The sequence below is a fragment of the Buceros rhinoceros genome, unplaced genomic scaffold (assembly GCF_000710305.1).
Source record: "Buceros rhinoceros silvestris isolate BGI_N320 unplaced genomic scaffold, ASM71030v1 scaffold31832, whole genome shotgun sequence".
Lineage (NCBI taxonomy): Eukaryota > Metazoa > Chordata > Aves > Bucerotiformes > Bucerotidae > Buceros > Buceros rhinoceros.
Window position 1 is genome coordinate 13,597 of NW_010401171.1, and position 10,624 is coordinate 24,220.

The following is a 10,624-nucleotide window of genomic DNA, read 5'->3' on the forward strand; positions in this document are numbered from 1 at the left end:
GGATTTTTCTACACAGTTCCTATGAAGACACTGCCTGAATGAGCAAAACGGTTTAAGTCATTTTAATCGAGCACTTGTATGAGTAGCGATTACTTTGTTTTACATTGAAATAAGAGCCTGACTTACCTAGAAGAAAATGTTCTGGCTCTGCACAGGCTTTGCTAGACTGTGCATTAAAAATGGATTTCTTTCAGGACCTTTTCCATCATCGTAGTTCAGAACTGCCTGAGTGGGTGCTCATTTTTCAAAATACAGCTGCCTTGATCACACACAGGGACACAAATTTTCGGGAGGCAACCTTGAAGAGCAACCGGTGTTGGCTTAACTCTGCTCCTGGTGATAACTACAGAAACTTTACCATTGGTTTCAACGGGAACAGAATTAAGGCAACCATAAGTAGTTCTGGAAATGTTACCCCACATTTTCAGTCAATTGTATTTAACTATAGCAGTTAATAACCCCCCCAAAGATAAATAATAATAATAATAATAATCAAAATCTGACTGCTTAAAAAAAGTGAAAATTCTTTAAAATCATGTAAAATAAAACCTGCTTTTTTGTAAACAGGCAGTACTGAGTAAGGAGGATTCATGGTCTCATTTAGATGTTAATTGTACTTGAATATTTCAATGAAGATTTAAAGGCCTAAAACACCTAAATGCTTAAAAATACATTCATAAATATTCATTCTTTATACATCATAATTGTTCCTACTCCTTGACAAAAACATGGACTTCTGTATTCCCCAACAAGAAAAACGAGGGATTATTTTTTCTTTTGGCACAAAAAAAGTAAAAATAAAGAACTAGCACCACCCTTAAGGCAGTGCATGGCATACTACCAAATTGGTCTTTATTTGCCTTAGCTTTTTTTTTTACAAAAGTCTTAAATATAGGTTAATATGTAAACAGTGTGCATGCTCTGGGAGTTTGATCCTGGCCTGTTGTAATCAATGGCAAATTTCCCATCAACTGCATGAGTGTAGGGTCAAGCTCCAAGTTAGTACGGTACATACAAGCCTAAGTCATCGTGGGAGCCATGGGTTCAGGACGGCAAAAGTCCAGGTGTTCATTTCAAAACCAGCTGCTGGAGGAATCAGATTTTGCGTCGAAAACCTGCCTGCACATGTTGGAGTTTTCTTGATGGAGAGGGTATTCATTACCCGCCAAGAGTTCTGCTTTCCCGCTCCTTGCAGTGTACTGTCTGCCAGATGGCAGACTTTCATACTTAGTCACGTAACTCCTGTAAAGACACAACACGGTGGTCTGGCATTAGCAAATTGATATGAAATCTGTACCCTCTAGGTGAGGCTAGAGATAAACACTTTACATGCAGATGAGATTACACTTCCACAATGTGCAGGTATAATCAGAAGATGTTTTCATACCTGCAGAATAACGTATTTGAGTTTATTGGGATTTTCTGCAGATCCTCGAGTTCTTTAATTCCTCTCAGGCCTACCATCTTTTGGGTCAGAAAAGCCTGAATGGAAACCTGGCCCAGGCTCTGCAAATGTTAGTGCCCTTAGGTCTTGGCAAACAGGGATTTAGGAGGGTGTGCTAAGCCCACCTTCTCACGTGGCAACTCTTTGGCTACTGGAAAGCATCTTTTTTACCTTACTGCACAGTTGCTTAGCTTTCAGGAAAGCTGGTGCCTCAGTAAAATACGATAGAAACAATGGTTGCAAGAGCTTAACAAACCAGGTACTGTTGTAGACACTAGTAAATGGCAGATGATGAAGAAAACCTCCCGCTGCAGACAGTTTATAGCTAGTGCTTCCTCTCTCAACAGTGTAATATGGAACTACTGCTTGCAGTTTCCGGTCACCATCAGAACTGACCGAACGCGAGAGGGCCAGTGTCCTGCCACTTCGGTTAGTTCACTTGCAAAACAAAACTAGAAAATTGCACTGAAGTGCACATTCAGAGCAAGTAGTGACCTGCAGAAAGGTCCTTCCTGGATCTCAGGGGTGAGCGACAGGGAAGAACGGGTTAGCAGAGAGCTTGGTGGATGCAATTGCCTACGCTGCACCTGACTGTATTAGGCTGAAGTTTGGCCTTTGTTGTTAATCTCTTGTGGCTGTGAACACTGAAAGTTCCAGGTTTAGTAGCTGGCTGGGAGGACACCTCAGAAAATGTGTGCTCTTAGTTCTTACCTGAATGGAGACTCGACTCTGTCCATCTGCATACAGACTAGAAATGGGTACTGTGAAAACTGCACTGTGGAGATGAAGTCTAACGTCGTTTCTACTTCCAAAGTGGTTTCCATACCAGTTTTTATGAAGAAGGAATCCACCTCGGTGTTACCACCTACAAACATGGCTACCCTGCAAATAAATTCAAGCACTACAGTTAATCCAAAACGCATTAAGAAAGAGGAAATTGAATTGCAAACAGTCCTACCATCCTCACATAAAAACTGCTCTCAAAGGAGCCTGTTCTGCAGGTAATAGTATATAAATTCAGATGATGCTAGTAGGAACTGGTATTACCCAGGTGGAAAGGAAAAGAGAAGTAAAAGTGTTCTCCCATGCACAGAACTGTCATTTAATTTTAACTCATCTGCGAGGTCTTTGATATTTCAATTCTTCCCATTGGGACTACTGGGGCTCAGGAGCCTGAGCTCTCTACAGCTATAGCATGTGCTAGGAGTATCTCACCGGTTCTTGACGCTGGTTTTGGATTCTCTGTACCACAGGCTGAACTCCATCCCTCCTGAGATGTCGATGGCCAGGCCGCCCAGGAACTCCGTGCTGGCCCTTGGCCCAGACTGCAGCTGAATCTCCTAGAGCCATCAGAAAGCACAGGTAACCCACCCGTTACGATTGCAGACCTCAGTGGTTTCCTTACTCCCTTTTGTGTTGCAATCACGCCACTTGTCATTTTGCAGGAACAAAAAGGAATAGAGGGCTTTTCTGAAGGGGTGGACAAAACACCCCTGGTGTACCTCTCTCCCTAGAAAACAGGATGAAGCTAAGGTGAGGTGCCTTATATCCTTCCCCTCAACCCTACATGCCAGCTAGTAAGGAGTATCACTGCAAGGAATATCATGGCCTCTGTCTCCAAGAGCTACCAGGGAGGCCTCATGGGGATGCTGCTGGCAGTCCAGCTAGCTTAGACTGGACTCCTCACTGCAGCTCCAGCAATGGCAGCGCGGTGTGACTTCTTCAGCACACCCAGAAGCAGCCCTGTACTGGCAGTAGGATGGAAAGTGCTGCAAGCAGTTGTGCAGTGGCTCCAAACCCTCCATATAGCAGGAATTAGGTCTTCAGTGGCTGGGTGGTCAAACCCACAAGCTAATGCACCTTACTGGCCACTTGTGAATTTGCATTTAATGCATTTTCCATCAACCATTAAGCGGGCTCATGGCCTCGTGAAACCTCTTCGGCTGGACTGGAAGGGCATCACATGGAGTCCATTTCAGAAGTGATAATACAGCTCAGGGTCATGGCAGCTCACTACTGTTGAGTATTGACACAAAGCCAAAGCCAAGAATTTAAGGTGCACTCAGCTTGGCAATCTAACTCACTTTACATAGTTGTCCTGCTTCCCTAAGAAGCAGTGGATTAATTCACTGTATTAAACCAACCATTAATTTGGAAAAAGTTTGTTACTATCATGTCCCTCAGGTATAGGACACTTCCTCCTCTCCACCAGCTGGTTTTGTCCCTCCTCCCGGGCTTCTGTGCCTGTGCCTGTGGTATTCTCAGCACCTGTAATGCTGCAGACATTTGTAGGACATGTGAATACCCAATTTCCTTCCTCTTTTTGATGTCCAGACACCTTAGAAGTCTCTCTTCTCTTCTTAGCTATTCAGTAGCTCAGTGGTTCCAGCTAATGCTGTCCCAAAATTTAAGAAAGAAGCAAGCAGAGATAGCCTGGCTTCCTAATCTCTGTAGCAAGGAGCAACATTTGGGGGGGTATTTATTCAGAGCATTAAAGTCTTCCTGCCATAATCAAGGACTTGGATAATTATGGTGTCTGTATAAGGTTACTTCACCTTTTAGGGTAAATAAACAATCTCTGAAACAATCTCCTTGGCTGAACCAACTTGGCAGTCAGCTGCTGCTGAAGTGGACTTGAGATTTAATATAGTAATGCAGTGGGCTGGCTGTGGCTCACAAATCCAGCACGCCCGCACACCCCTCCGCCCCTCCTCCACATGCCCTCCCCCCCCCAGCAAGCACGGTCATGTTGTGTTCTGATTTCTTATTTTCACCCAAGTAAAAATCATGGGCTGGAATTGTGGTCTTTACGAAATCAAAAGGAGTTTTTCTACTGACTGCAGTGGGGCAAGGAAGACTTTCCTTGTCGGTCTGTTTCAGTGTGGAGGAAAAGCTTGTTTTACTTTGTCTTACCTTGCTTTTAATTGGGACTGAATTGATGGGTAGCTGTTATTGAGCGAGGAGGTAACAGTATACATTCGGGCAGACACGCAACTAGAGGAGCAGGTATTTTTAGATGCATTGTCAGATTGCACCTAACAACATTAGAGTAGGCTTGGTTTGCAGTTTAAGGCTTGGCTGCACAGTTTAAGGCTTTAAAGGCTACCTAGAATTAAATCAGGCTTGTCACTGAAACCAGCGGAGAAGAGAAGGAGTACTTGTGTTTTACTAGCTCATCTATTTCCTTATTTAGAGCTCAGGCCTGTCCTTTGCCTCATGTGCAAATCCAATCCGGGCTGATAGGAGGTGCAAATCACAGGGACCCAGCCTCCTCAGGAGCAGTATTTTCCTTTTCCTTCCTATTTTAAGCTCTGTGTGTCTTTTGCGGTGGAAAATACGATCTGAAAGATCAGAATTGATAGTTTGTTACTGTTTAAAACGCTGAAACGTGCTATGCTTCGGTTAAAAAAAAGTTTCTTCATGTACTGCACTGCCAGTGCCACTGTAATGCAATGCAGAGACGGCCGAAACAGGCACTTCTTTGGGAACTGGCTATGTTCCACTGGGGTCCGTCTCTCAGATGGATTCTCTGACCTATTAATACAGTATTTAATTTCTCCGCACTTCTGGCAGGTGTGTTGCCTAGGAGAAATATTAACACTACTGAACTTTAATGCAGGTGACTTAAGAGTCTCAGAAACAGCTTTATGAGAGCTGTTTATTTTATAGAGAGAATTGTAACTTCTGGACAGTTATTCTTAGCCCCCAAACAACACGGTGAGAACTGGCAACGGCTATAAAATACACTCTGATTTCAGTTTGTGGCGTTATGTGACAAAAGATGTTACAGATGGTGGGAGGGAGAATGACCTTTAGAAGCAACATTATTAACTTGGAAATCCCCTCTCCGAAATGTGCCTATTGTGATCACTGCAGTTGTAAAGTTAATGAAAGTACGCTGTTTTCTGGCGGGGGGGGGGGGGGTGGGGGGGGTAATTTGATAGATTTGTCAGTGCTTGGAGCACAACTCCAAGGTTTTGGTCTTTCTGTGCAAAATGATCCTTACAAACAGCAATAGGGGGGCAGAACCTTTCTAATATGTAAAAAGAAAAAAAAATCTTTTCTGAAAATCAGACTGCACCAATGCAAAAATTGCAACATACGTTCTTTTCCGAAAATTCAGTTTTTCCATTTTTAAGTCTAATTCTTGGCTTCCAAGCCATCCTTTTGATGTTTGATCTCAACCGCACTGTCTGTATCTTATGTTTGTTTTTCGCCTGTTCTGAAATCACACTGTGGCCAGTTGTGGCACACTGAGTTTTGGTATCAGAGGATGGGCACTGTTTCCCATGCCAGTTTTCCTGCTTTTAAAGAAGATAAATCCATGTTTGGCTTGGCTGTCTACAGTATGAATTTGTAAAGGGGCTTATGTTCTGGGCACTGCCTGGTCCATGCTGGCCAGGGAAAGTGCTCAGCTATCAAGAAGCTAGATTAATTATGGCTCTCTTGCACTGTTCTCCCTTGGTTCTGGTGTCACACTTCCATTCTGATGGTGTTTTCTGGTACAGCTGTAATCACAGTTCAAGCACTTGGCAGGTGAAAACATTTCTAATGAAGCTTTACTGGGTTATGCCCAAACTATGTTGATGTTGCTGTTGACCTGGAACATAGCTGTATAAAAGCATCCTTAGAGAGATGTGCTGTGTTTAAAACACAGCTCGGTCTGAAGCTGCAGTCAACAGTGCTTTAAACAATTTTTGCCTTTGTGGGATGTAGGGGTAAGAACAAGTGCCTTCCTGGTTGCGTCCACTGCCTGAATCCCAAAGAGCTTAGGCAGCAGATGCAACCAGTGGCAACTCAAGAGAGAAAGCAAGGAGGGATCCCATCTCATCACACTGCTGCCCAGACTTCCAGTGACTGACCACAAATCTTCCATCCTGGTAGTATTAAAAATGACTCGCAGTCCCAGCCCTGGTGTGCCCCAGACTTTAGTGAGGTTCTCCAAAGACGAGAAGTGGGAAATCTGCTAGCTGTCAGATCTCTCAGGGGGCTTGGCCAGCTGATTCAGCCAGGGTATGTAGGGAGCTTGGTGCACGCACAGCAGTTGGAAATATTTAGTTGTGTAAGCACCATGCTTGTATGCTCAGGACTGGACATGATTATCTCTCTCACCTCTGCAGACTTGTTTGTTAAATAGGTCACGGTAAAGTTTCTGCCCATAATCTGCGTGTGAACTCTAAAGCATTGTTGGAATGAGCTTTAGGTAGCCAATTTGTGCATGACATGGGAAGCCCTCTAGACTTATAATACTGCTATAAACGGGCTGAGCTGGGTTCAGGATGGGGACAGCTGTCATGTGCAGGGAGTGTTTCTGTGTAATTTTGATAGAGTGGATTTTCTCATCATCTGCTTTTGGCATTTTCTTTTGCCAATAATTAAAAAGGAAAAGTAAAAAGTAAAGCTAAGCCTGCAGATGTTTCATGAGCTGAGTGTTGCTGTTAAATCCACAGGTTCTAAGGAGAGCCCTGCTTGGGAAGAACAAAATATTGAACCAAATGTCAGCCCTGCACTTTCAGAGATGTCTGCATTTTTAATCCTCCAATAATACATTATGTAGCTGGTTATATTTTTATATGAGTCTATATTTAAGCATAAAATTAACAGACCATTTGTGGTGTCAGTTGCATAAAAATTGTGTAATCCTCACATTAATTTCTCATTTTGCTTAGCAATAAACGTTTGAAATTTATACTTCTTAGCATCGTTCTTTGAAGATTAGTTACCTGAGAAAGTTTGCATACCAGTGATTCATTTATTCAGTACCTGCCAGTTATTCCCTAATTTGATGTAGTGTCTCAGGACAACTCGCGAGGAGGAAAATTTAGATGGTAACATGGGACAATACTGTACTACAAGAAACTCTGGGAAGGGAGGCCATAGCTGATAGCAATATGAGTTTTCCACAGGAAACTCAACTGGATTTGCTTTTATTCAGTGTTACTTTACTTTGTAGAATGATACATTCTCTCACCTTTGTTCTAGATTGCTTTTCATGTAATTTCATTCTGGTTTTTAATACCTATGACTTTTCTATTGCTCCCATACTAAGAGAAGCCTATGTAACATTGATCAGATTTATCAGCACTGAAAAGAAAGGAAAGTTGTCCTACAATAATGATGTGGGGGAGGGAGTATCTGTGCTTAAGAGATGGAAAAAGAAGCAGTGTGCTATTAGTACCTGTAAGTAATCTGTCAGGAGGACGAGTCCTTTCACCACGTTAATGGGATCTCCAGTTGCTGATAGCATTTTAGACATTAAATCAGCATACCCTTGGAAAAATGTAACTGGCCTGAGTTGGACATCGAACAGAATGGCTGACATGCCAGCAAAGGAGTCCAGGTTTTCCTCGCCTTCATCAGGACTTGCAGCTATTATGGACTCCAGACCTTGAGCTTCAATCACCACCTAAGAAGCAACAGTGATACAGAAACAATGAAAAAACTCTGCCTGACCCAGGCTGTTAACAACACTACACATTTTCTTAATGTCTTAGAGGCTGACTCTAATTTATGTAGGTGTAGATGAAAAAGTATGAGGTTAAGGCTTAAGGGAACTAGGTAGAGCAGCTGGAAAAATGGAAAACAGAATAATCTCACAGCATGTTTTTTCCCTTTAGATGCAGGCAGAATGTACCCACATGCAGATCACGACTTTTCTTTCAGACTAATTTTCCTCTATTCATATGACTATTTTCCACAGACTGTTGGGAGGAAAACCCAACAATTCTTGTCCTGCAGAAATTTAGGAGGACTATAATACTGGTGGTACTTGCCAACATAAAGAAAGGCCCAAAACAGAGGCATCTCATTTCAATCTCTTTGATTTGTACATTTGATCTTCTTCTTGTATTTCCATTCTACCTTATACCCAAAACACAGGGCTTGATTTTATAAACTTGCAAAGCTTTTACTGATTACATCAAATAAACAGAATAGGCTTAAACCACAGTCAGAACTTGGAATATGATACAGAACAAAACACCCGTCTTGTTGGTTAGGGCAAACATGTGCCTCTTTGGCTGTTGTGAGTTTCTTTTTCTCCTGCTATGGGCTTGTCTCTGCCCAGTGCAGCAATCTTTATGGTCTTAAGCATTAGCTGAATTGATTTAGAGGTTGTAAGAAGGGGACCATATACTGGTTTATTTTTTATGTACAGTGTGGCAGTTACCTGGCTGGCATGAAGTTCAGCATTTCTGTTGAAAATATGGATGTTCACGTTACTTCTCCTTAAAATGCCAGAGCCTGAATAGAGGATGTCAAGGCTGTATGTGGATGATACATCAGGACCACCTTAATTAAAAAAGAAAGAAGGAACCTGTGACTAAACTAGTGGATTAATCAAATGTTTGGGAATTCAAACAAGGTTAAAAGGCGGTTTCATGGTTACATACGTGTGATATAGCCAGAGTAGGCAGAGGAAGAGCCCATCTTGGCGAAGCGATCATAGTTATGAGCACGCATGTCCTTCAGAACCCGCCGAACTGTTTTGCTGAGGTATTTCAAAACAAACAAACAAATAAAAACACAGAGACATAAAATGTTCCAGTACCAAATGTATTACTGTTCTGAGAGAGGGTGAATTTCCCAATAGGAAAGAGGGTCTTCAAAACCCTCACATTTTCCCACTAAAGATCTGCCCTAACCCAGAGCCTCTTTTCCAATTTCAGCTACTCCCTGCAGCCATAGGTAGAAAGGAAAATTAATGGTATTGAGAAGAAGAGATATTCTGCTGTCATGATTTATACTATCAAGAGATACAGTGCTGTCATTATTAAAATTTTTCTGGTTTTCTGGTTCTTAAAATATAAGAACAAGGGCCCCACTGAGAGAATTAAGACCTACAGGTGACATTTGCTACAGTAATGCTAGTTAGATGCCTAATTCTTATTTGTACCTCTGAAAATGTGAGTAGCTATTTAATGACTGTCATTGAAATGCAGAGATTTATTCTGAAACATTAATACTTAAAAGCCACACAAAAATCAGTCTAGTCAAAAATCATTATAGTCTCCTTAAATTCTACAATAGTAATTCATGAGAACCTGTGCGTTCTCTGGGTTTCTGCAAAGAAGTTAAGGATGAGCTGTATTTACTTATACCGAACTTAATGTACCTTGAAGGCATTTCAAATCGAATTATATCTTGGATCATGGAGAGCATGTATTTGTTCATTTCCAGAGGCAGTTCACCAATGGAGAGCAGGATGTTTTTCACTTCCATGTAGGACGGGTTACTGTTTAAGACAATAGCAGCTGCAGTGGTTCGCACTGTCTTTTCGTGGACTTTACGATTCTGGTGGTATATCCTGTTCATTGTTTCCTTCACCTGGTCAGGAAACAGGTTATTCAGTCAGTGCTCACACCAATGACTGGGCAAAATACAGACTAGAATCTTGTTTATAACATCAGATTAAGCTAGCTCCAGAGCTATGGCTAATACATAGGATATATTTTCAGCACTCTGTTTTTCATGGTCCTTTTGGAAAGTACGAGATGTGTATAGCTCAGTGACCACATGGCCAAGTGGGGCATCTGTTATGTTCTCTGAGCCACAGTCTAAATACAGCCTTCCACACTGATTTTCACGGTGGGGCTGTAAATAAGTAGGAGCACTGACACCAAAATACTGTGGCAGTGGCAAGATCAAGAGAGAGACTTCCTTGACTATTACGGGAATATAGGAAATATGTACTTAAAAAACCCCCAAGAATCTTGCATTTTTAATTATCTAGGTGGTGCCTGTGGTGGCCGCGTAAAGCCATGTAGTCTCACTGGCAGCACAGCCTCCTGCATGTTCATTGCAGAGCAGCAGCGTGACAATCTCAGCTAGAGCTGCCAGCAGTGGATGTGAAATGGGATGCAGCATAATGCAGGAGAGGCAGGACCTCATGTTCCACTATTTTGTATGTCTGCTCTTGCTCTCGGAGGCTGCAAGGTATGACATGGCTATTTTACCCTTCTCTTACTTCATGCATTCTCTCAGGCTCTGTGAAAGCACAAGAAGGAGCAGGGGTTATGCAGGTGCCCAAGTGTTCCTAATGTTTCCTGTACATCACAGCGAAGGCACTGCTCTTGCAAAGGGATCCCAGTTTTCCCTGCAGACTGCCTGCCACCTTCACTGGCAGTGGGTGTCTCTGGAGCCAAAGCACTGGCAGACTGGGAGCTGGGATTTGGCAAGCAG

At 42.5% G+C, this 10,624-nt stretch overlaps 1 protein-coding gene across 1 annotated transcript in view; it reads right to left on the reverse strand.

Moving 5' to 3' along the window:
* Positions 1 to 836: 836 nt before the first annotated feature.
* MTTP (microsomal triglyceride transfer protein) overlaps positions 837 to 10,624 on the reverse strand; it is a 26,518-nt gene continuing 16,730 nt past the window's right edge. Inside the window, exons 12-18 of the mRNA XM_010132187.1 lie at positions 9,558 to 9,769; positions 8,836 to 8,933; positions 8,613 to 8,734; positions 7,623 to 7,850; positions 2,660 to 2,784; positions 2,156 to 2,326; positions 837 to 1,242 (exon numbers count right to left, since the gene is read on the reverse strand). Coding sequence (XP_010130489.1) covers positions 1,074 to 1,242; positions 2,156 to 2,326; positions 2,660 to 2,784; positions 7,623 to 7,850; positions 8,613 to 8,734; positions 8,836 to 8,933; positions 9,558 to 9,769 — 1,125 coding nt within the window. The 3' untranslated portion in view covers positions 837 to 1,073. The remainder of the gene's footprint in view (positions 1,243 to 2,155; positions 2,327 to 2,659; positions 2,785 to 7,622; positions 7,851 to 8,612; positions 8,735 to 8,835; positions 8,934 to 9,557; positions 9,770 to 10,624) is intronic.